The sequence below is a fragment of the Bufo bufo genome, chromosome 6, assembly GCF_905171765.1.
Source record: "Bufo bufo chromosome 6, aBufBuf1.1, whole genome shotgun sequence".
In the NCBI taxonomy this organism is placed as follows: Eukaryota; Metazoa; Chordata; class Amphibia; order Anura; family Bufonidae; genus Bufo; species Bufo bufo.
In genome coordinates, this window is record NC_053394.1 from 326,651,646 (window position 1) to 326,678,163 (window position 26,518).

The window sequence follows — 26,518 nt, forward strand, 5'->3', positions numbered from 1 at the left end:
GTGAATTTTCAGAGATTTACTGATCCCTTTTATTGCATGGCATGCATGCGTGCTACATACGCCACAAGGATCCTGAAAAGATGACTTGGGAATATTTCTTGGGGTTGTCACATTTGCGATATTAAAAAGGTCTTGAAAAGGCTTTTCCCGCCAAGGACTTCTGGCACCTCAGACCTGATTAATGATATCTGCTCAAAACGCCAAAGTTTTTTTTGTGGTGAAAAGCCTTTTATAGATGTCCGCAAATTGTGATTTTAATTTCTCAGAACAATATACTGAGTTAACATTCGAAGATGAAGAGCTCTACACCAAGTATACCCATATCTGTTTATTATGTTATTAACAGGTGAGAGAGTTGGAAGGAGAACTTGAGATCGAGCAAAAGAAGAATGCCGAAACTCAGAAAGGAATAAGGAAATATGAGAGGAGGATTAAGGAGCTCACCTACCAGGTAATGTCTTCACATCTCAGTATTCAATTTTCCTGGATAATAAAATATTTAAACAACTTCATATATACTGAGCATGAAAAACACGCAATCATCCCTGCTGTAAGTGCCCATAAATGATATAATAAATGGTATTCAAGCAGAATACACATAGAAATTTACACAGTAACATGGTGGTTTGTTTCTTACAGACTGAAGAAGATCGGAAAAACCTGGCCCGAATGCAGGACCTGATTGATAAACTGCAGATGAAAGTCAAGAGCTATAAGCGCCAATCTGAGGAGGCTGTAAGTAACTTATGTTAAGATGACATTACTGCCACAAAACTAATTTTGCAGTCATCAATTTCCATCATACTGAGTAAAGTTAAAATAAAATCTTACCGTGTACCTACAACAGGAGACGCAGGCCAACTCCAACCTACAGAAGTACAGGAAGGTCCAACATGAACTGGATGATGCAGAGGAACGAGCAGATGTAGCAGAGGCACAAGTTAACAAGCTGCGTTCCCGAACAAGAGAAGCGGCTTCTTCCAAGGTAAAAACTACTTTTTAAAATTTGTCTCTTAATGGGAATATTGTGCGTTCCCCCTTCCTTAAAGGGATTCTGTCACCTCTTTTTAGAGATGCAGACATGCATGGCTAGATCACCGCAATATACCTGTCCCATAGCTCTAATATACACTGCTCAAAAAAATAAAGGGAACACAAAAATAACACATCCTAGATCTGAATTAATTAAATATTCTTCTGAAATACTTTGTTCTTTACATAGTTGAATGTGCTGACAACAAAATCACACAAAAATAAAAAAATGGAAATCAAATTTTTCAACCCATGGAGGTCTGGATTTGGAGTCACACTCAAAATTAAAGTGGAAAAACACACTACAGGCTGATCCAACTTTGATGTAATTTCCTTAAAACAAGTCAAAATGAGGCTCAGTAGTGTGTGTGGCCTCCACGTGCCTGTATGACCTCCCTACAACGCCTGTGCATGCTCCTGATGAGGTGGCGGACGGTCTCCTGAGGGATCTCCTCCCAGACCTGGACTAAAGCATCTGCCAACTCCTGGACAGTCTGTGGTGCAATGTGACGTTGGTGGATAGAGCGAGACATGATGTCCCAGATGTGCTCAATTGGATTCAGGTCTGGGGAACGGGCGGGCCAGTCCATAGCATCAATGCCTTCGTCTTGCAGGAACTGCTGACACACTCCAGCCACATGAGGTCTAGCATTGTCTTGCATTAGGAGGAACCCGGGGCCAACCGCACCAGCATATGGTCTCACAAGGGGTCTGAGGATCTCATCTCGGTACCTAATGGCAGTCAGGCTACCTCTGGCGAGCACATGGAGGGCTGTGCGGCCCTCCAAAGAAATGCCACCCCACACCATTACTGACCCAATGCCAAACCGGTCATGCTGGAGGATGTTGCAGGCAGCAGAACGTTCTCCAAGGCGTCTCCAGACTCTTTCACGTCTGTCACATGTGCTCAGTGTGAACCTGCTTTCATCTGTGAAGAGCACAGGGCGCCAGTGGCGAATTTGCCAATCTTGGTGTTCTCTGGAAAATGCCAAACGTCCTGCACGGTGTTGGGCTGTAAGCACAACCCCCACCTGTGGACATCGGGCCCTCATATCACCCTCATGGAGTCTGTTTCTGACCATTTGAGCAGACACATGCACATTTGTGGCCTGCTGGAGGCCATTTTGCAGGGCTCTGGCAGTGCTCCTCCTTGCACAAAGGCGGAGATAGTGGTCCTGCTGCTGGGTTGTTGCCCTCCTACGGCCTCCTCCACGTCTCCTGATGTACTGGCCTGTCTCCTGGTAGCGCCTCCATGCTCTGGACACTACGCTGACAGACACAGCAAACCTTCTTGCCACAGCTCGCATTGATGTGCCATCCTGGATAAGCTGCACTACCTGAGCCCCTTGTGTGGGTTGTAGACTCCGTCTCATGCTACCACTAGAGTGAAAGCACTGCCAGCATTCAAAAGTGACCAAAACATCAGCCAGGAAGCATAGGAACTGAGAAGTGGTCTGTGGTCACCACCTGCAGCACCACTCCTTTATTGGGGGTGTCTTGCTAATTGCCTATAATTTCCACCAGTTGTCTATCCCATTTGCACAACAGCATGTGAAATTGATTGTCACTCAGTGTTGTTTCCTAAGTGGACAGTTTGATTTCACAGAAGTGTGATTGACTTGGAGTTACATTGTGTTGTTTAAGTGTTCCCTTTATTCCTGTGCTGATGCCAGAACAGGAAAGGAACACTATGCCGACACTGCACATACGCAAGCTTACGGCGATCTGATTTTATGAGCAAGGAGGAGATTCCTGGATACAGGCGTTGCTGGGGTCCTTCACAGGGGGGCGTGGCTGGGCTCCAGAACCCCCCCTTACCAGGCTGATTTACATTTATTTATATATATGGGGGATCTATTATGAAGACAACCCCTGTGCATAAGCTCCATCATCACATATGGATATCATAGAGATGGCGGTCTCCTGCTCATGACCCCCTCTAAGCTATAATACAGAGCCACTCTATAAGTGCGACTTGCTTTCTGGCAGACTTGAGCTGTCCATCCTTGTATTACAAGGGCTGCTGTCTAAATGGCCGCCATGCCCTGCAGTGGCATACCTGGCTCGCCGTTGCTTCTCTAGAAAAATCAGCAGTTGGCTAGAGAGGCTGGGAGTGGGACCTGGGGTGATCGGCTGCATTCTGAAAAGAGTTGTCGCTGATAAAGAAAACCCCTTTTAGCAGAACAACTTGGGCACATGCTTTGTTATACATAGAGCAGGGCTTGAGACAGACGAGAATCTCTCCAACCTGCATTATTGTATCTGTTCTGCCCAGAGTGTTCCTTTAAACTAAGGCCTCATGCTCTCAACCGCAAGTATTTTGTGGTCTGCAAACTGGGGACTTACAAAACACGGATACCGGCCGTTTGCAAGCTGCATCACGGCGCGGACCCATTGACTTCAGATCATGTCCTACCTTCTGCAGCATGACCAGTATCTGTTTTGCGGAGACGTGGTTTGCAGACTGCAAAAACACTTAGGGTCTTATGCATGAAACCCAAGCACACAATATTGGCTCCTCTATTTAGCGGTACCTAAGGATTTTGCCTTTTGTAAGATTTTACTATTAAACATTTAAGAAAGTGAAGAATAGCAATAGACTGCTGTCACATCTGCGTTAGAGTTGGGTTTCCATCCCAGAATTCATTAAAAATAAAGGAGAGAAAGTCCTGCATGCCTTTTTAATCAGCTGAAAAAAAAAAAAAAAAAAAAAACTTCTTCTGAACGGAAACCTAACGTATCCCATTATAGCGAATGGGATCTCTTCCACTCCGTTCCTATTATTTATGTGCCAAATCCGGTACTTCTGTTATAGTCTTTCTTCAGCTCCTATGAGACCTCTCTTTCACACAAGCGGGTTTTCTGCCAGGGTTCAATGCGTGAAGCAAACTGATCGCACCCAGACTGAATCCTGACCCATTTATTTCAATGGGTCTGTGCACTTTCAGGGAAAAAAAGAAATAGCTGAATATTCTATATAGGCCTCATGCACACGACCGTTCCGCTTTTTGCGGTCCGCAAAACAGGGAAGCCGCCCGTGTGCATGAGAGCAGGCGGCCCATTGTAGAAATGCCTATTCTTGTCGGCAAAACGGACAAGAACAGGACATGCTATATTTTTTTTGCGGGGCCACAAAACGGAGCAACGGATGTGGACAGCACATGGAGTGCTGTCCACATCATTTGCGGCCCCATTGAAGTGAATAGGTCCGCACACAAGCCGCAAAAACTGCGGCTCGGATGCGGACCAGAACTGTCGTGTGAATGAGGCCATATTCTGTGTTTTCACAACGCTCTAGTTCCATAGAAGTGAATGGAGCTTCAGTGAAAAACAGATTGCATCTGGATGAAATGCGCTTTTCGCCGATGATTGGTAGATGTAGATTATCAGGTTTTTTTCACGTGTGGGAAAAAACACATTAAAAACGGATACTGAGAGAATCCGTACTGCTCATGTGAAAGAGGTCTAAAGGATCAGAATAAGGGAAATAAGCGCAGATTTTAATGTAGCCTTACATAAAGCATCTAAACCGAATCTGAGAAGCACAAGTGTTGTGCTCTGTGTAAAATTAACATTTCTTTTTTTTTTTTTTTATCATGACAGCATGAAGAATGAACAGACCAGATACTACAATGGCTTCCCGGACAGCTGCAACAGCTGTGCCTGATCCTCCCCGTCTCTGATCACATCCCACCCCTAGTCAGCTAATAAAATCTACTGAGGCACAAAGACTGGCATCTGTTATTTTATGGAGAAAGCTCAAAGAATAGAATATCATGCAGATACCCGTAACCTAAAACAAAACCAGTCACAAGCAATAGTGTTGTGCTTTGTGGTCAAGAATTCCTTAAAAAACCCCAATACGGATACCGGTCAATTCTTCTCCTGAATGGCAAACACTACTGAAAAGTATGGGAGAGGGATGCGGTGTGACCCTCCATAACCAAGCGATATTACCACCCAAGGGTGAGGAGTGTGTGGTTTTTACGCACAGATTATAGTGTAGTGTAATGTATGCTTTTTTTTTACGTGCGAAAATTGACCTCCTGTGCGGATCCTGAAGTGCAATATTTCAATTATTTGTGCAAATTTCACCCTAGGATGAGAACTGCAGAACATCCGCATCAAAAACTGCAAGTAACACGTGCAGTTTTTGGTGCGGAAACGCACAGATTATCTGTTTTGAAACCTGTGCAGGTAGCCCAAGAATGGAGGAAAGCATAATTATATATTCCTTGTGAAAGTGGTTTGGGCGACCATAATTGTTTTCCCTAACGATTCCCAGAAGCAGGAAGCAAAATAAGTGGGCACTGTGATGATCACCGAGTGAATGAATATATACCCATAGCCCTGGGTGTATTCACACATCCCGAGTTATACTTTTTTTTTTTTTCTTTTTGCAAAAAATAAAAAATAAAATGGCATAAAACAGGGAAGTGTGCAAAAAAAATTCAGCTTTAGTATCAACACTAACCATGATTTCCATAGCGGTAATGAGCCTGGGATCTGTAGGACAAGCCTTGGATTTGTTTGAAGGGGTTGGCCACTTGTGACCAATGTGTCTGTAGATGACTATAAGGCATTTACTAACATAGACTTTGTTGATATTGTGTGCCATTTGCTATATTTCATAAGCCGTGCCCCATTCTTGGGCAAGTCTTCTGTCCTGTCCACAAGATGGCTGCTGATGGAGGGTCATGTGACCGGGCACATCACTCCGCCTCCTCCATTCTAACACACTACTACTGCCCTAAACAGTGCAAGCGCAGATGTCAGGGACAGTGTATTTGAGCAATTTATCCGGTCACATGACTATCCATCAGCGGCCATTTTATGGACAGGACCTCGGTGTGGACAGCGCAAAGGACTTGGCAAACAAGGGGGCATACCTTATGGAATACAGAAAATGGCAGAATTTTCACAACGGATATATTAGTAATTGCTATGTACGCATCTTAGAAAACACACTTGTCACAAGTAGCCAACCCCTTTAAATGTCAGAATAATTATGACAAAGGACAAAAATGAAGACATAGACGAGTTAAACATTTAAATTAGAAGCATCTCTTTATTTACACCAGTTCTAAGTCACAAGTAATCTCTCTATATATATATTTATATATCAAACAAATACCTGGGTCCGGAAAGAAGACGTAAACATGAGGAAGAGAGGGTGAAATGTGAATGTGCGGACCCTCAGCGGATGGACAGAATGTTTATAAAACATTAATAGAAGTCATCAGAAGGGCCTCGCACACTGCAGGGCTCACCAAACATTACACAGTAACCCACCGCCAATGGTCGCCATTGTAGGAAGGTCAAACCACATCAACATCAATTGCCGTTGTACAGTAACTGGGACGATATCTCCGTTTGTTAGTTTTTTTTTTGCAAATAACCCAAATTATTCATATCATAAACAAAAAAAAATTCTAAGACTTTGTGTGGTAACATTGTTCCTGGTCATAGAGTGACCTATGGGAGGTTACTGATCAAAGAGGGGGAAGGGGATTGGAAAAAATAGAATGGAGGGATTTCATATTATCAAACACTGAAGCTTAAAAACCTATAACCAAAAGACACATTTACACAGAAATATTTGAGATCTAGGTCTCCACCTGTATTACCAACACCAAGTACAAATGCCTAGAAGACTGGTATGTTCTTAAAGGGAATGTGCCATCAGAAAATCAACTATTTAAATTAAGTTTTTATGTTACACTTTTTTTCTTAAAATATAAAAAAAAAAAAAAATCTGTCACTATCTATATAAAAAAACAAAAAAAAAAAAAAAACAAAGACAAAACTAATGTCTTACAGTTTTCACACTGGCCACTAGGCCTATAATATGTTAAGACTCCCTGAGAGCAGCCACATGGGCCATAGACACAATGGACAAAAGTTGACCCCATTGACTTCTATGGGAGAGTTTTCCAAGCACAGAAGTCAAGAGATTGTAGATAAACGGATCTATTCCTCTATTGTCAATGGTGGACCCTTGGTTATCTATACAGAGGTGAGACTTACTGTAATTCTGCCTGATGATGAAATAGCTACTGAAAAGTGACCTTACCTGTGCAGAACAGGAAATCATGAGCCATTATCAGACCTAGTGGCCAGTATGAAAATTGCAGGATTATATATATTTTTTAAAAATAATAAAAAAAATAATATAGATAATGACATGAAACATTTAAAAAAGCTCCAAATGATTCTAAAAAAAAATGTTTAAGATGAAAATGTGATTTAAACAACGGGTTCTTACTGATGACACATTCCCTTTAAATCCCACTGGAGGGTGGGGAAGCAGAGGTGGAGATGAGCCATAATGACCTCAGATACGGCTGTGTAGAATTGCACTTCGTTGACAGTAAAACAGCCTGGTGATTAGTGGACCTCTGCAATACAATTAATACAAATAATAATAATAATAAAAAATAAAAAAAAATACAGGCGTACATTCAGATCAAGACCACAGCAGGAAAATGTACAGGGTCCCCTGCTCCACGTCAAGTGATAAAAGCCACCCTATGTTAAAATCAAGATCTTTAGATAAAGGTATAGAATGTGTAACATAAGCCTTCTGCTAGAGAGAAAATGCAGCTAAAAATTACAGTCACAATATGTTAAAGCGCAAAAAAATAAATCCATGTATTGACGTCAACGTTCCTGAGTGTTAACACAGCAGTGAGAGATTTCTTGCTCGTTAGTGAAATGTCACACTAAAATCCTGGTAACAATGGCAAATAAAAACGGTGGGGTGATCGATAGAAATAGGGGGGCTCAGTATTCAATTAAAACCTCCCAAATCTGATAAGAAAACAGACATGTTACAGTAAAATGGAGTCCCCCCCCCACTATTATTTCATTTCTGTCATATGGAGATTAAAACAAGAACCCATTGACCACCCCTGTCAGCTAGACATTTATTCGGATCATAAATAAGGTTATGGAGGTTTTTGCCGTTTGCTGCATCGTTCTATTATTGCTGGGTTCCCGCAGCCCGGTGGGAATGGGAAGACAACAAGTCGACAGAGAGAAGAGTCCTTGATGACTACAGTGTTCAACTTTTGTCCTTTTCACAACAACCATTTCATAAAAAATAAAAAAAAAGAGGAATAATCAAATTGACGAGGTTTATCATTATGTACGAACGGCACAAGCGAGGAAGGAAATGGAAAAATTAAAACCTTTAGTCAAAAAGAAATAAAAACCGAAACGTAAAATTAATTGATGACGTCCCTGAATGTATTGCACAGATTTAATGTATCCGGGAGTGTGGCATCAATGGTTACTGCTGGGCACATTGCCTCCTTGGTGCAATCAACAACCGAGGAACGCTGCACGCAGAAAGCCCCCTGGATACCCGAAATACCAGCTGGTATCTGTCCATACAGCAAGCTGCCAGCTAGGGTTAGTCCTCCAGGAATTCTTTATCCACATCCATATATGCCTCTTCTATGTAGCTTACTATGGCACATGGCGATGTCCTGTCTGGGTTTAACAGTACAGATACAGTCTCTTTCCAGTAGCTGAAATTGATACAAGAACTCTGGAAGAGAAAGTAGAGATGAAATATAGTATTATGACATAACATCTTCCGGTAACCCCCCTCCCCCCAAAATAAGGAACTTCTGCGCTCACATTTTCTAAACAAGTGCTGTCCTTATCCTTGTTGAGGTAATGCTGTTGCCAGAATCGCAGGAGACTGTGAAAGTTGTTGAGGATGAACCCCGGGTACTTCTCCATACACTCCATGTCTCTGATGGTCTGAAGGTAGCATGGTAGTCGGCCTTTCCTTCGGGCCAGCATTAAGATAACAAGGCTGGTATTCAAACAGCTGACATTCTCCTGTTCAATGAAAGCAGATCCCATATATTAAACAGCGGGGCAACAGGAGCCCAACATTTTATTATCAGATGCTGAGGAATGGTTAACGAGGGCAGGAATTGTGGGATAAACTGTAACCTCTACCAATTCAGAAGATGTTCTTCTGCAAGTAGATGAAAACCATGGAAAACGTAGAGCCGATACTCTGTGCAGATCTATAGAACCTGAATACCTCTAGGCCGCCGTAGACTTACCTGGGTCAGTGTCTGCACATGAATTATGTTAACCAGCCGGAAGAGGAAGGACATTCGCACAGATCCCTGAATCATATAGGACAACAACCGACATTCAGAAAGAACTTGAGCCACTGAAAAGGGAAAATACATGTAGAAATTAAAATTACTCTCAATGAAAACATATTTCAATGTCTGCAGTGCATAGCTTATGAAGGATAGAGAGATATATATATATATAGAGATATAGAGATATAGATATTATGTATGTGCACCTCTTATCATATGTACAGCGCTATGGAATGAATGGCGCAATAATAATTATATATATATATATATATATATATATATATATATATATAGAATGTTTTAACACATTTTTATTACTTTCTGCAAAGTCAAAAGTTGACATACATTTCATTAATATTTGGTACCATTGCCCTTAAACTATATGACGAGTCAAGCGTTTTAGATATCCTTCCACAAGCTTCTCACAATAGTTGGTCGGAATTTGGGCCCATTCCTCCTGACAAAACTAGTGTAACTGAGCCATGTTTGTTGGTCGCCTTGCTCGCAACCTGCCTTTTCAGTTTTTTCCCATAAATTTTCAATAGGATTGAGATCAGGGCTTTGTGGTGACCACTCCAAAAACATTGACTTAGTTATCCTTAAGCCACTTTGTAACCAGTCTGGCAGTATGCTTCGAGTCATTGTCCATTTGGAAGACACATTTCCGCCCAAGCTTTAACTTCCTGGCTGATGTATTGAGATGTTGCTTCAGTATTTCCACATAATCTTCTTTCCTCATGATGCCATCTATTTTGTGAAGTGCAAAACAACCCCACAACATGATGCTGCCACCCCCGTGTTTCACAGTTGGGATGGTGTTCTTAGGCTTCCAAGCTTCTCCCCTTTTCCTCCAAACGTAAGGATGGTCATTATGGTCAAAAAGTTACCTTTTTGTTTCGTCAGACCACAGGACATGTCTCCAAAAATGTAGGTCTTTGTCCCTGTGTGCATTTCAAACATTAATCTGACTTTTTTTTAAGTTTCTTTTGGAGTAATGGCTTCTTCCTGGCAGAGTGGCCTTTCAGCCCATGTTGATACAGTACTCGTTTCTCTGTGGATATTGACAATCTTAGCAGCTTCCGCCATCATCTTCACAAGGTCTTTTGCTATTGTTCTTGGGTTGATATGCACATGTCGGACCAAAGCACGTTCATCTCTGGGACACAGAACCCGTCTCCTTCCTAAACGGTATGATGGCTGGACATTCCCATCTTGTTTGTACTTGCGTATAATTGTTTGTACAGATGAACGAGGCACCTTCAGGTATCTTGAAATTGCACCCAAGGTTGAGCCAGACTTGTGCAAGTCCACAATTCTCTTCCTGATATCTTGGCTGATTTCTTTAGACTTTCCCAAGATGCTACACAAAGAAGCAGTGTGTTTCAGGTGTGCATTTAAATACATCCACAGGTGTGTCTCTAATTAACCCAGATGTTGCCAACAAACCTAACAGAAGCTTCCAAAAACATGACATCATCAAATGGGCAGTCCAGAATTTGACATTGCAGAAAGTAATAAAAATGCCTTAAAACATTCTCTCTCTCTTTACTCTGGCAAATAATAATAATTATGGTAATCCTAATTGACCAAAAACAGGAAAGGTTTATTCTGATTTCATGTCCGATATTGAGAAAAACATGCATATGTGTTTTTTTATATAGTGTATGTAAACCTCTGCTGTATATACGCACACAGTCGAGTCACATTATCATGACCACTTCCCAGTTTCAACGTCGGCAGGGTAGCTCATGAAGGAAGTCACATGTTGTGAGCTGGCTTGGTGGGTATATAAGGTGTGCGATAGTCTGAACACAGATCTCTCACTGCGGTCATGGGTAAAAGGGGCGATTTTTTAGAGCTGCATAAAGGGATCATTATTGACTTTCGGGTGCAGGGCAGCAGTATTTCTGAAACCGTGCAGCTTGTGAACTGTTCACGTGCTGCTGTGGTGAAAGTGTATTGTGAGTGGACACATGACTCCGTTGCAAATAAGCAACATGGAAACAGCGGAGCACCACGTGCAAGAAGGTAAGAGAGGGCGGACTGACTGACACGCTACAGTGGAGCAGCTCACCACCAAAATGAACCAGGGTGCTACCAGACGTGTGTTAAACATACATACATGCTCCTCAGGAATTCTAGGAAGAAAGGGATGCAAATGAGCTCTTAACAAGCCCCACCTCTAATGCCACCAGATGTAAGGCAATTATCCTACAAGCCAATGTTCGACCCTTTAAATAGTCCTTGAGACATGACTGATATTAAATAAGCCAACATCTCAACTGCAGACAGCTGCTGCGGGGCGATTGTTCTTCATCAGTGCAGAGCAGAGTGTACTTACTGCCTTAATCCTGACTTAGGCCTCTCAGCCAGTACTCTCTGCTCTGCACTGATGAGGGGCAATCTCATGGTGGTTAATCTGGATATTAGCTGATGCTCAACTTTGTAGAGGTGTATCATTAATACCATCTAGATGGAGTTAAGACTTCTAATGATCTTCACCTTTGATATCATCTGACTGGTTTTCAAACCGATCCAAAGACAATGCAATGCATCTCACTAGCATGTTGGAGTCCACTAAGGAGCTGTTGATCTGGTTCAGGAAAATCTGGAACTAAAGCAGAAAAGAAATCCATGAATTGCTGCAGGAAGAAAATAGGCAAAGGCCTCAAGCACACGACCGTTCCGTTTTTTGCGGTCCGCAAACCACGGATCCGCAAAAAAATGGAAGCCTCCTGCGTGCCTTCGGCAATTTGCGGAACGGAACAGGCGTCCCATTCTAGAAATGTCTATTCTTGTCCGCAAAACGCATATTTTGCGGCCCCATTGAAGTGAATGGGTCTGCACCCGAGCCGCAAAAACTGCGGCTCGGATGCGGACCCGAAAAACGGTCGGGTGCATGAGGCCAAATACTGACAATAACTACTACTCTGCACACGCAGTTCCGTATTACAGAGCTGTAGGCAGGCCGAGTACCAAGGTATGGTGTGTGTGCACTGCAATGTGTAAGAGGAAGAGTGCATCTAGGGGAGAATCACACTAACACCACATGTAACAGAAGAGGCCATGATTCTTCTCCTCACTGGTACAAAAAGAAAAACATGAGGAAGAGAAAAAAAAACCACCTAGAACTTTATGGGGCACAAACATTTCTATGAGAGCCCTATTACAGCTCTAACCTTGTTAGAGAATCAAGATACAGTCATGTGCATAAAACCCAACAGTAAGGTACACAACATTCCGGTTTTCAGAGATTTGCTTTACTGATGACCTATCCAGCAGTATCTGATCGGTGGGGATCTGACACCCGGTACTCCCGCCGATCAGCTGTTTAAGAAGGCAGCGGCGCTCCTGTGGGCGCCATGCTCTGCTTTTCCTAGGCCGATGACGTCACGTTCATGGTTCATGTGGCCTAGAAGAAGCTCAGCTTTATTCAAGTGAATGGGGCTGGACTGCAATACCAAGCACAGCCGCTATACAATATACAGCGCGAGAAGGCAGCGGCGCTCACAATCTGATCACCTATCCTGAGGATAGGTCATCAGTATAAAAATCGCAGAAATCCCCTTTTAAAACGACAACTTCCAGATCTTCAGCAGGTTTTACCCCAAACAAGGAATGAGGGAAAACCACATTCACCATTCATTTCCCCTACCTTTTCTTCACTATTAACGTATTTGTTAAATCTCTTGAAAGCATCTATGTTGAATTTCATTAGCTCCCCAAGGAGGTCAAAGTAGCTCTGAAGGACATCTCTAGATTTGCATTCACTGTCCACAATGCAGTACAAGATGTGCTAAGGAAAAAGAAACACTGTGTTACACTGTTATCTGTAAGTGAAACCTCTCATACAGATTATAAAACGAGAAAGACACGTTATATACCAGTAAAAGGGTCAACTGCAAAAACGAGTGCAAAACTAAGCGAGACCTACATTGGACTACTGACTACAAGGATACTATCTTGGTGCCCACATCATTTGTCTTTTTTACCATCTGGAGCGCTTATTTACCAACTAAGAGCTGTTTTCTGTCCCCTGATGAACCATTTGGATATCTCCTTTTGGGGAACGCGTCTGGAAGAGTTTAAGCTAGTAGGGACACCTAGGGTCTTTGAGGGTTTTGCATCGGGTGGGTGCTCTGCATTCAGGCAGGGACAGCCAGTAGGGACTATTTAGAGAAAGTACACCTTCCGCTCCCCTTTTTTTTGGGTTGCTGACCTACAGACCATTTGGTGAAAAGTAACCGTGAGTCCTTTAACACTTGGAGACTATCTGGTGACAAGTAACCGGGAGTTTTACAACAAACAACCTCTGGTTATTTAATTGCTTGCTCTAAGCTCTATCAAATGTGCAGGTGTCATGCTGGTTACTGCGCCTTGCTGCTTTTTGATATGATGTATGCACTACACTGACTGTTGTATCTTGAGTGTAGGCCTCAGATATTAAGCTATCTACTTTATATTTATAGTATATATAGGTTTTTGGGGTTTGGTTCTTTTACCATATTATTATTAAAAGTAAAATTTTAGGGGTTTCATGTTCAGTGATATTTTATTTATATATCTATCTTTCCTTTACATTAGCTTCATGAATGACCCCAGTATGATCTGTATACTGATGACACCCACCTCTAACAGGCCTCTCTTTAACAGAAACATCTGGTCGGCATAGGACGTCACACCACGCAGGAAGCTTTCAACAGCTCGGGCTTGCCAGAACCTACAGGTAGCAATAATGAAATCGACCACACATAAATAAGTGCACTTAGTCTTGAAGCAATACGTTACGGTACGCTTGTTGAATTAAGGGCTCATATCAAGGGATTGTATTACATGCATTCCTTGCAAGGTTATCACTTGTATAAACCAGAAGCGGCTAGAGCACAGAAACCACACGAAAATGAAAAGGGGACATTCAGGTTTGTAATATCCTCAGGATCGGTCATCAATATCAGATCGCTGAGGGTCCAACTCCCGGCACTTCACTGATCAGCTGTTGGAATTGGCAGAGGCACTTATGCAAGGGCTGCAGCCTCTTCAATGTTTACATCAGTCTGCAGTATGGCTCGTATTTACTAATGGGACTTTGTCTAGATCTTCTCCTAAAATACGCTAAATTGTGGGGCATCCTTTTTTTTGCATCTAGTTAAAAAATATATATATGCATCTAGTGCAACAAGGGGTGTGCTTAGTGGTGTGGCCTAAAACAAAATTTTGTGCAAAAAATTGGTCACAAAATTCTGTTGCAAAGTAAGCCAACAAATAGTTGATATAAAGTCAGAAATACATGTTTAGCCCTGCATCAAATTGATCATCCAGCCTGAGCTCTGGTGATGAATGGCGCGTCTTTAGAAAAAAGTTTACCGTGTCTACAGGATTAGTAAATGTACTTTTCGTAGTGGCTGTGCCTCGTTCTAGTCACTGGAATGAGACAAGGCTGCAATACTATAGAACAGAACAGCCGCCGCTTAAAATATGCAAAGTATGAACATAGTGCAGAGCAATGTAAACATGCATGAGGGCCGCGGGTCCTGCAAACAGATGATCAGTGACCGTGCCTAGAGCTGGACGCCCACCAACAATATTACCAAGCCGAATAACCCCTTACAAACTCTGTGCCGTTTCCGTCAATAGTCCACAAGAAATATCTTGAACACAAACATTATGTCAGGGGAGATGAGGGCCTGTAATTATTATTTTTTTTTTTTCATTTCTGGTTCACAAAAAGGATCATTTCTGTAAAGACAGAGGCCGTCATATCATACTGATACTAAGCGCACCTGAAGGAAGACTCTGGTGGCTCCTTCTTCATCACCTGCAGCAGTCTGGTTAATAAGCCCTTTTTCCCATCACATACTAAGCTCCTGAAACCAGAAAGAAATTGTCAAGAATGTTTTGAGGACTATGGCACATTAAAACCTTTTTGATTGTGCCCGACTTCAGCCAGATCTTTAAAATCAGCAATAATTCGGGATTACACAACTGTTACCTATCTGTATTCATCACAGCCTCCACCTCGGGGATATTTGCTTTTAGGGATATGGCACTCAGCTCATTTAATTCTTGGCTGTTCAGAAGCAAATATTTGTTCCTGTAATCGTGAAAAAACAAGATCAAAAAGGAATTTCAACAACTACAATACACATCAGATTGTGAGCGGCATGCGAGGCCCCTTGGCACTGATCTGTGATTACAGGCCCACTTACATGGGGTGAACGATACTTGTTCCTGATCACTGGCCATGTACGTCTTTTGCTGCTGCCAATAACGCACCACAATACGGGGACGAGACAATCGCGCGATCAGCCAAACATACAGACGCTAACCATCAACCGGTGCTTGTTACAGTCAGATTGCCTGTCCGTGTAAAGTGGGCCTTATACTCCCTGGTCTAGCGCTCGAAAATTACATCAATGCACCTTTATGGTGCACCCACTAATCTATATTTCAGAGGTGAAGGTATTGCCTGGCAACTCCATTGCTACAAATGCTGGTTGAATACAGGAGGATCAACACGGGCAAATCTCTTACGCCTTGGAGCCGAGATGGCACACTGGCAAGGTCTGTTGACATCCATCTTTAATCCAGCAGAAAGCATTGTACACAATGTGGAAAGGCAACTTAAAGAAAAGTGATGTCGTTATTGCCACTTACTCGTGATGGTCACTGAAACTCTGGAGCAATCTCAAAAACTGAATCTTAAGCGATATATCCTAAAAGATAAAAATATTTGTATATATGAGCAATGACATTAGAGGGACACAAAAAAAAACAAGATGGCAATATTGTATAAATACTATACAGCTATACAGATAAGCAGGGGACCATAAACCATGACATTTTTTATTTTATTTATGCTCCGCCATACAACTCCGCCTGAAATTAGCGTGAGAAGTTATTCTAGTCTTACCTGTAGAGCCCCCCTAGTTCTATAAACCTGTCTATTTCACTTGTGTAGGTTCCATGTTATCCTGACTGCAGTAGTAAGTGCCTGGACAAGCTATCAGTAAGGTAGAATGTGGTCATATTCGTACTTACAGGACTACAGTCGCAGTTCTGGTTGTGGCCATGGAAAACGAGTGTGGACGCAGAATGTTTTCTCCATATCAACTTGTCAAAGAGATTATTAAGCCCGGGAATCAATTTAAACTCCGCTATCATCTTATGGACCTTTTAGACAAAAAAAGAAAATGCAACCGGGTATAGAAAAGAACCTCAAACTTAAAACATGCCATACAAATTAAATGGTTACTGCAGGGCGGCACTCTGTACTTCCATATCAAGTTTAAGGACAAGATGAAGGTGCACTTTAAAGATGCTTTAAATCAGGCATGCTCAACCTGCGGCCCTCCAGCTGTTGTAGTTTTGCAACAGCTGGAGGGCCGCAGGTTGAGCATGCCTGTTTTAAATACTTCCAACCCCACCCCCACATTGGGCCGCATTTATCATTTGAATATGCCACCTTTTTGGCGTAAAAGAGTCTTAAAACTGCAAGTTTGCAGCTCGCGGGGTTATCATAGGCAAATCTGCTTGTTGTGCATAGGCCTTTAACCTTTTAAAGGATTGGGCCAATTTTAGTTTTCGCGTTTTCATTTTTTCCCCTCAAACACAATTCCACAAAGGTTTTTGGGGTTTTGATATTATAGTGTTCATATGTTCAAAATTATATGACATCCTTATTCTGTGGGTCACTAGGATTACGACAATACCAAATTTGTACACTTCTTATTTTTATTTTTTCTAAAAGAAGTAAAACATAATAAAATCTTTTTTGCATCACCATTTTCTGATACACATAACTATATCATTGTATTTCCATCTACAGAGCAGTATAAGTTTTTTTTAGGTGGGGGGCTGTAGATTTTACTGGTATATTTCTGGGGTAAGTATGACTTTTTGATCACTTTTTATAAAAGGTGACCAAAAATGGTGAATCATAGATTTCTCTCTTTTTTCCCCCCATCACTGCATTCACCACGCAAGAAAACTACTTTAATAGTTCGGACATTTTTGGATGTCATGTGTATTTTTTTAATGTGAATTTTTTTATTTGTAAAAAGTGAGAAATGGGGTGATTAAATTTAATGTGTTTAATATTTTTTTTTAAACTTTTTTCTAGTCCCCTTAGGGGACTTGAACATGTGATCTTCTGATCATGTGTCCCATAGACAGCAATAGAATTCTATAGGATTCTGACCGGCGGTCTTAGAGCCTCAGACACGGCTTTCCAGGCAGTTGGCCATGATAGGCCTGGGAACCTTCACAAGGACCATGGCTATCATGGCAACCGATCGGAGCCCAGTGATTTATCTGGGACTTGGCCTATGATAATGTTTGCCCATCAATGTTTAATTGTTCGACCAGTGCGACTTCAGCACTGTGAAGGAACCTGTCTTCCTTGTTTAGTTTCAGGATAGACAGTGGTTCCTGGTATTGTACGACAGTACTAGCCATAGCCCTATGTGTCATTCTGCTGATCAAAAGGGTTGGCAGGAGATGGCTCCCACCAAAGCAATTTGACGGTCATTAACTAGTGCAGCATCCCTTCACTCTGAGGATGGTGGGCGTCCTGACCTGGACAACCCCTTTTTGTGATTAGGTGATCGCAGGCTGTCATGCTTATGAGACCCCCAACTGTACAGAATGGAAACCGTTTGCAAGAATGCAATTATCTTGTAGCTACTATAGGGAAAACAAAACATTATACAGCCATTTACATAAATGAGCTGTCCGTATAACCGACAGATATGTTGTGGAGAATACATTTTAGTCCCGACCCCAGGAAACCTCAATCTATTAGCTCACATTTTCCTAATGGGGTATTTGGGAATGGGATTTGTAAGCCAGACAACCCTGCCTGGAATACAGACGGCACTACATAAACCAGAAATAAAGGAGAAATGGACAGACCTGATTCCTCTGTCGCCCCATCAGCAGGACACAGAGCACATACAGAACCTCTACTTTGTACATGATTTCATGCATGATCTTCATGGACTGTGGCAGCTGCGTCCTGGAAGAAGGATTGGCCAGGCCGCTCTCATCAGAGGATTCTACAAGACAGGTAACAACTGAGCGTCGGCTCGCGGCTAACATCCATGGAATAGCACCGGATTTCTAACCTATATTACCGGTTCCACTCTGCTCTGTCTCCTCGTGAGCCACACGCATCAAGGCATCTAATACCAAGGCATTGTCCAGCCACGTGTACCACTCCTCCAGCTCCTGCAAGAAGGTGGTTGTGCCTGTAGATTCAGAGACTTTACGGATAGCAAGCTTGCATAATCGCTCAATAAACCCTGGGATGTTCAGGAGGGTGGCTGTGGATAAAACACAGAAATAATGAAAATGGGAAAAGCTTATTCTTATCCATATTAACGCTTCACAAGAAGAGATTTCCACCCAAGTGTGAAAGTAGCAAAGACCAGCACAAGTCAGTGTTCAATCCCAGCACTTGGCCCACCTTGGTTGATTTCTGCTCTGGAGGGACTCTGGGTCTTCTTCTGTTGCGCGTCTTTAGCGAGCAGGGTGTACTTATCATCATTGCCTGTATCCAGCTCGGATATGGTGACAGAGAGTATCCTGCAGAAGTTGGCTAGCTGTTGCTGATCAAAGCTTGACACCAGACTTCCAAGATTGGGAATATCTTCCAGCTGGATCATCTCCTGAGAAACAAATGGATGTTGAAGCTGAAACCTACTTCTGGCGTCTTGTATACTCAAGGCATCGAAAATGTGAAAACGTGCAGTAGGTAGTCACGTCTCTTCTCTGGCTTATGAAATATAGGGAAACTGGAAACCCTTACACTCTGACCCACATCTAGCACTTAATACCTTTTTAACGCCCAAGATGTCCTCTATGAGGGTTGCTGTTTGCAGGAAGGTCTTCTTGTTGGTCATGAGTGTGAACAGGAAAAGCACAAAGTCATTCCGTTCTGCCAGACGCTTGGTGACACCTTCTGTCTATTGAAGCCCCAATAAAAACGGGAGTTACTCTAGTGCTGCAAATACTGATGCAGTGAGCAAGGCGACATATGAGAAACGGAAAAACACAACCTTTGACTTTAAGGTTCACATTTAAAGGGGGTTGCTTGAGACATTTTAAAATGATTACTCAGCTGGAAAATTAACCTCCACTCCGGTGCTCCTGCTGTTCTCTCTCACGGTCCTGCAGTGATGACAACTTCACGTGATCTCCGCAGCCAACCGGCGGACCGTAAGTGGGTGCATCGATGATGTGCGGCTAGTCACCTTGCAGGACCGCAACAGACACCACCAGGGGCACCAGAACAGAGGGTGGATTTTCATGGAGAGTAATACCTTTTTTGTCCATGTTAAACCTTTTATGTATTTGGTCTTTGACCTGATGACATAAATAACACGTTGAAAACTAAAATCTTAAAGGGTTTCTGTCACCAGAATTAACCCTATTAAACTAGCTGACATAAGCGATGTAGTAATGTCAGCTGAACCTAACTAGCCTATTCCTACTTTTATCTATGCCCCCGTTACTCCAGAAATAAAACCAATATGCTAATTAGCCTCTAGGAGCAGGAGGGGGGGGGCGTTGTTCCTGCTCCTAGAGGCCCCGTTTTCCCACCTCCGGCCATGTCCGCTGTGTAAATATCTCACCTGCGACGTCCCGTTCAGTATTGGGCGCAGTCGCAGTGAGTGAAGGGCGCGCGCTGGCTGATGACTTCCTCACTGCGTCTGTGCCCAATACTGAACGGCGCACAGGGCGGTGAAGGCTGCCTGGCCCTGTCAATCTAGTGTAGCAGGGCGTGGCCAGAGGTGGGAGAACGGAGCCTCTAGTAGAAGGGGCAACGCCCCCCCTGCACCTAGAGGCTAATTACATTTTATAAAAGTTACATTTCTGGAGTAACGGGGACATAGATAAAAGTAGGAATAGGCTAGTTAGCGTTGTACTAATGTCAGCTGAACCTAATGTCAGCTAGTTTAATAGGGTTAATTCTGGTGACAGAAACCCTTTAAAAAAAACAACTCTAAGAAAAACAGCTAAGCCTATACTAAGCCATGGCTACGTTCCTTCTCACTCCACAGCATCACTTTGGCCCCTTGTCTGGTGATGCAGATCAGCTCAATTTAAAGGGGTCGTTTCATCTGGGACGTTGACGGCATATTGCTAGGATGATCCCATCAAAATCAGTTAGGTGCATGCCCCAACTCTGAGACCCGCACATCTCTAAAATAGATCCCCAAAAGGGAAGGAGAGAACACCACGCATGTGCATTTCTATTGGACTTCGTGCTCGCTCGGCTATTTTCAGGAGTCCCATAGAAATGAGTGGACGCACGTGCGCCCCCCGTTCACTTCATCAGGACTGCCAGAGATAGCGTCAGTGCTTAGCTATTTGTGTCAGACCCACAGAAATGAATGGAGGGTGACCGCACATGCACAGCTGCTCTACGCTCACTCTGTGGGTCCTGTTCTGGAGATAGGTGCGGGTCTCAGAGGTGGGACCAACACTTATCTGATATTGGTGTCATATCTTAGCGATATGTCACCAATGTCTCAGATGAGATAACCTCTAAGGTGTACGAATAGACAAATGTGACACTATTCTCTAGGGTGAGGCATCTGTGGAAGATCATTTGTGACTACCAGCTTTAAAGGGAACCTGTCACCGGGATTTTGGGTATAGAGCTGAGGACATAGGCTGCTAGATGGCCGCTAGCACATCCGGAATACCCAGTCCCCATAGCTCTGTGTGCTTTTATTGTGTAAAAAACCCAATTTGATACATATGCAAATTAACCTGAGATGAGTCCTGTCCCTGACTCATCTCACCTACAGGACTCATCTCGGGGTAATTTGCATATGTATCAAATTGGGTTTTTTACACAATAAAAGCACACAGAGCTATGGGGACTGGGTATTGCGGATGTGCTAGCGGCCATCTAGCAACCCATGTCCTCAGCTCTATACCCAAAATCCCAGTGACAGGTTCCCTTTAAGGTATATTGGGGTTGCCACTTCACAATACAAGATATGATTCAGCCAATCAGACACTACAAGTTCTCTAAACATCTAGATCAGGGATGGCCACCATTCCCTGCTGTAGGCTGATAGCTGTAGGCAGTCTTTGCATCCTGGGAGTTGTAGTCTTGCAACAGCTGGAGATCCGCAGGTTGGCCAACCCTGATCTAAACCCTATCATCACTAGTCAAGCCAACAGTAGACAGTGCGAGGACAACCATGGAGATGAGTCTTATAGATTCCTCACCACAATTATCAGACAAATTCATGTGCAACAGGTAAATCCACTTTAGCAACACTACAGTCTTGACACGTACTAATAGGTGTGCCCCATATCTAATAGGGACAGAGGTTATTACAAATAAAAGAGGTCACAGCCTTACAGTGTAATGGGTGCCATGCTGGGATTCCATCTGCACAATCCACCCTCCAATCATTCAGAATTTCACTTTCATAATATAGGAGCAGAGCCATGAACTATAAAAGGCGGCCCTGCTCCAGATACACAGATTTACGGAAGACGTAAAGACCGCTCAACCACTTCTTTTATCAGATGAGGAAAGGAAAAGCTTCTTACACATATGCAGGTGTTGTACAGGATGCTCAGGCAGTCCTTTATCAGCTCGTCGCTAACTGGAACATAAAACGTTCAGAAATTATTTCCATTACACATAAAAGGTGACAGACACAACTAAGGCTATAGTGACAGTTAAGACAAGGGATACACGGCGACATTTATTGTAATGATAGTCTATGGTGTTACACTGCGACATACTGCGACACCGTCACAGTGCAACACCATAGACTATCCCTACAATAAATGACGTTGTGTAGCCGTACCCCTTATGCCGTCATGTAACCCTAGCCTAAAGGAGTTTTCCGGGAGTACAATATTGATGAACTATCAGGGGAGGTGGGGGGCCCGACTCCCAGCACCCCGCTGATCAGCTGCTTGAAAGGTCTCCCCATTCTGATGAGTGCTGAGGCCTCCTGACAGCATACCAGGCGCCACGCCGTACACTTTATAGTTGCTGTGCCCAGAAGCAGCTTCATACCTGCCCATTGGTATTGCAGCTCATCCCCCTTCACTCCAATGGAACTGAGCTACAACACCGGACACCCGTGAACAGGGATGGTGCCGTTTTCGGAAGAATGCAGCCATGGTTTTCTAATCCCAGACACAAAGTACTTTCCTTGTGATGAAGGGGCAATCTGAATGGATACACTTCTGCACAGCGCAGAGCCTGAGGAGGGTGGTGCATGAAACAGGTTCACCCTTCGGCGTTGTGTCATGCAGCTTACCCCCAGGCCCCTACTATCACTTTTAGGCCGCATGCACACGGCAGTTGTGCGGCTGTTGCAGTCCCCAATGCACGGGCAACATCCGTGCAGCGGGCCGGACCCATTCAACTTGAATGGGTCTGTGTCATTTATTTGCGGTGCGGAACAACGGAAAGAAACCCCACGGAAGCACTCTGGTGTTCCGTGACTCCGTTCTGCATCTCCAGAACTGCGGACCTATTCAAGTGAATGGGTCCGCATCCGTGATGTGTGGTGCACACAGCCGTGGATTGCCGACCCACCATTTGCGGGCCGCAATATGGCCGTGTGCACGAGGCCCTAAGGTGAATGTTACACAAGTCATTTTTGTAACGTGGCTACATTTTATTGCCCTGATATTCATAATTGGAGAGTTTCTTACTAAAATAATCATTTTCTTTGCGATTCCAAAAAAATATAAAAACACCTTAAAACCTCAAAAGCCCCTTTAGGAGGACAGATGAGGAAGGTTTATGGAAAGTAGACAACTCCTTTACCCACCCCCAGACTAACACCTATGATGACTTTACAAACCATAAAACAGGGCAGCTCTACAGTTACACCAATGACACGGATCAGTCACATCCACAGCTCTTGTGTGTAAGATGAGTAACTCACTTTTGTGTTTCTTCTTCTGAGGAAAGAGACTCGGCCGCATGAGTATCTCCACTAGAAGCTGCGGGGAGACAGAAGGTTACTCAGCAATGGTAAAGAGAAGATCTTATATTTCTGTAAGGCCGTCATATCACTGGACGCGCTCTAGTGCCGCTTCCCGGAATCCAATGTAGACATCACATGGTGCAACACACATCTGTTTGGACAGCTTTTCAGAAACCATGCCTGTAGTGGATGACCGGGAAGGGGGTGTTACTGTTCAAGCTGGCCACATAAAAGGTGCTGAAGGAGCCGATTTCAGCGACACAGGCCGCCTGTGTAAGGCCCCTTTCACACGAGCAAGTCCCACGCATCGGACTCGGGGAGAGCACCCATCCTGGCCTCCCAGCACTGATGGGGTCACACAGCATTATATTGATTTATGATGCTATGTAACCCTTACAGTTCCAGAAGGCATTGGATAACACCGTTGCATACTCACGCTGCTCGTCTGAAAGGGGCCTAATGAGGATGGCGGTGCCTCTATTATCCGCTGCTGCCAGATGTCGAGGAAAGATAAGGATCAGGATTTCATTAATGTTGAAGCCTTTTGTTCTCAGGGGAGTTAGTGGCTTGCTCCCTAGAATACATGTCTGCTCGGCTGAGCATGCATGTGTATGTGGGGAATCGGGAGAAATTGCTTCCGGGTTCAGTGATTCGGCGCATGAGAATTTTGACTGTTATTATGCCATTGAGAATCGGTAACTTTCGAGATGAACTGATTAAACACGTGAAGACTTAATGCTAAAACCTACTCCATCCACCCTAAAAAAAAGCAAAAAAAAAAAAAAAACATTGTCCACTGAAAGCTATTTAGACAATGAAAGGGGTTTTCTGAGATTTTGATATTGATGGCCATCAATATGTGATCCGACTCCTGGGACCCCCGCTGATCAGCTGTGTGCTGCAGCCTATTCCTAGGCCTGTCGGTCGCATAGTCTAGCACGGCTCAGTTCCACTGACGTAAATTGGGCTGAGCTGCAATACCAAGAACAGTCGCTATACAACGGACGGCGCTGTGCTTGGAAAGATGCGAGAAGGCCGCTTCACTCTCAGGAGTGTCACAGCCTCCTCAAAACAGCTGATCGACGGGGATGCTGGGTGTCAGATCTCCACCAATCACATATTGATAGCCTTTTCTCAGGATTAGGCTATCAATATGAAAATCTCTGAAAACCTAGGGAATTGGGCAAAGTATGAGCAATAAGAATATTAACAGAAGCATTTACATTCAATTTTTTTCATACTTGGGACTTGTATGTTTGGCACATATCACTTCATATTTTTCCCAGAAGCAGGAATAATGTAAACGGTTGGTTATCAGATACAAAAGCCAAACAAAATGGCCCATGAATATTAATTCTTACTACACGAGGAAGACCCAGAACTATGTTCACTAGTGACCATAAATTATAGAAGGTAGGAGAAAAGCTCCATAAGCTGACCAGCTCGCGCCTAAGACAACTTCTACACAATTAACAACTGGTCCATCTAGTTTGCGGGTATTTATTCTAAACACACGGCTTTAATTTTCTATCCTGCTAGCTAAAAGTAAATTATGTGGCTTAGGCCTCATGCACATGGCCGTTGTGCGCCCGTGGCCGTATTGCGGCCCACATATGGCGGGTTTGCAATACACAGGGCACCGGCCGTGTGCACCCCGCATGTGATGCGGAACCATTCACTTGGGTGCTTCCGTGGTGTTTCTGTCCATGCCTCCGCACCGCAAAAAAATAGAACATGTTCTATTTTTTTGCAGTGCGGACAGATCACGGATCCATTCAAGTTATTTGGATTTCGATCCGGCCGCCCAACGGACGTTGCCCGTGCATTGGGGACTGCAAGTTGCAGTCCCCAATGCACGGAACGGACGCACAACAGGCAGCATGTTATAGCGCAGGAGGAGCGGAGTTGATCCGAGTTCAGTTGTGCACAGGGAGGCGTCATCAGTAATTGATAGCATTCCCTGTGTAAGTGTGTATACAGAGATAGCTGTCGGTCACTGATAGTTGTACACAGGGGAAGAGTTATCAGTGAGTGATAGCATTCTCTGTGTTAAGGCTGTATTACATTTACTGATCAGCCAGGCGATTGTCGGGAGGAAAGCGTTCCTTCATGGCAATTGCCTGCTTGCTAGCAGAGGGGACCGCTGCTATTAAATGCTGCGATCTCCTCCAGAGTATGGGAAGGAGAAATCGTTATACCATAGACCCCATAATGACTAGTTGCTTGCCGGCAGCAGATGGTGATTACACGGCATGATCTGCAGCTGGCAAGTGATTCATCAGCTTAAAAATATGGATTGCCCAATGAACCAGCGTTTGCTCGTTCATCGGGTAATCGGTGGCAGTATTACACTGCCAGATCAAAATTCAGGGTAGATAAAAATCTATGTTTTTTTTTTTTTTTTTTAAATCTGTTTTTAATTTAAATCAGATTTTTTTTAATATAAAATGCTTTTTGAGGAAAATATATTACCATCCAAAAGGTTATTCCATCATTAAATAAAGATTAGTTTTTTAATTATGTAGAAAAAGGCTGTACGTGGACTCCCATATTGTTGAATGGATTAGGCAGTGGCTGAGGGACAGACAACAGAGGGTTGTAGTCAATGGAGTATATTCAGACCAAGGTCTTGTTACCAGTGGGGTACCTCAGGGATCTGTTCTGGGACCCATATTGTTTAATATATATTGCAGAAGGCTGCGATGGTAAGGTGTGTTTTTGCTGATGACACAAAGATTTGTAACAGGGTTGATGTTCCTGGAGGGATACACCAAATGGAAAAGAATTTAGGAAAACTAGAGGAATGGTCAAAAATCTGGCAACTAAAATTGTATGTTGATACAAACGTGCAAGATAACACACCTGGGGCGTAAAAACCCAAGAGCAGAATATACAATCAGTGATACAGTCCTAACCTCAGTATCTGAGGAAAGGGATTTAGGGGGTCATTATTTCAGAAGACTTAAAGGTAGGCAGACCATGTCATAGAGCAGCAGGAAATGCTAGCAGATTGCTTGGGTATATAGGGAGAGGAATTACCAGTAGAAAGAGTGAAGTGCTTATGCTGCTCTACAGAGCACTAGTGAGACCTCATTTGGAGTATTGTGCTCAGTACTGGAGACCATATCTCCAGAAGGATATTGATACTTTGGAGAGAGTTCAGAGAAGAGCTACTAAACTGGTACATGGATTGCAGGATAAAACTTACCAGGAAAGATTAAAAGGACCTTAACATGTATAGCTTGGACAAAAGACGAGACAGAGGAGATATGATAGAAACTTTTAAATACATAAAGGGAATCAACAAGGTAAAAGAGGAGAGAATATTGAAAAGAAGAAAAACTGCTACAAGAGGACATAGTTTTAAATTAGAGGGGC

At 43.4% G+C, this 26,518-nt stretch overlaps 2 protein-coding genes across 4 annotated transcripts in view; one reads left to right on the top strand and one right to left on the bottom strand.

Moving 5' to 3' along the window:
• MYH7B (myosin heavy chain 7B) overlaps positions 1-4,761 on the top strand; it is a 59,142-nt gene extending 54,381 nt beyond the window's left edge. For all 3 annotated transcript variants that reach the window (XM_040434952.1, XM_040434951.1, XM_040434953.1), the window contains 4 exons: positions 347-451; positions 640-735; positions 848-985; positions 4,636-4,761. In XM_040434952.1, the coding sequence (XP_040290886.1) occupies positions 347-451; positions 640-735; positions 848-985; positions 4,636-4,647 (351 nt within the window). In that variant the 3' untranslated portion in view covers positions 4,648-4,761. The remainder of the gene's footprint in view (positions 1-346; positions 452-639; positions 736-847; positions 986-4,635) is intronic.
• A 1,643-nt stretch (positions 4,762-6,404) lies between these two features.
• LOC121003260 (transient receptor potential cation channel subfamily C member 4 associated protein) overlaps positions 6,405-26,518 on the bottom strand; it is a 36,157-nt gene continuing 16,043 nt past the window's right edge. The window contains exons 4-19 of the mRNA XM_040434954.1: positions 23,099-23,156; positions 21,738-21,793; positions 18,998-19,126; positions 18,628-18,829; positions 18,296-18,484; positions 18,075-18,217; positions 16,203-16,334; positions 15,819-15,877; positions 15,154-15,255; positions 14,945-15,028; positions 13,794-13,884; positions 12,820-12,960; positions 11,667-11,778; positions 9,117-9,229; positions 8,677-8,883; positions 6,405-8,584 (exon numbers count right to left, since the gene is read on the bottom strand). Coding sequence (XP_040290888.1) covers positions 8,447-8,584; positions 8,677-8,883; positions 9,117-9,229; positions 11,667-11,778; positions 12,820-12,960; positions 13,794-13,884; positions 14,945-15,028; positions 15,154-15,255; positions 15,819-15,877; positions 16,203-16,334; positions 18,075-18,217; positions 18,296-18,484; positions 18,628-18,829; positions 18,998-19,126; positions 21,738-21,793; positions 23,099-23,156 — 1,956 coding nt within the window. The 3' untranslated portion in view covers positions 6,405-8,446. The remainder of the gene's footprint in view (positions 8,585-8,676; positions 8,884-9,116; positions 9,230-11,666; positions 11,779-12,819; positions 12,961-13,793; positions 13,885-14,944; positions 15,029-15,153; positions 15,256-15,818; positions 15,878-16,202; positions 16,335-18,074; positions 18,218-18,295; positions 18,485-18,627; positions 18,830-18,997; positions 19,127-21,737; positions 21,794-23,098; positions 23,157-26,518) is intronic.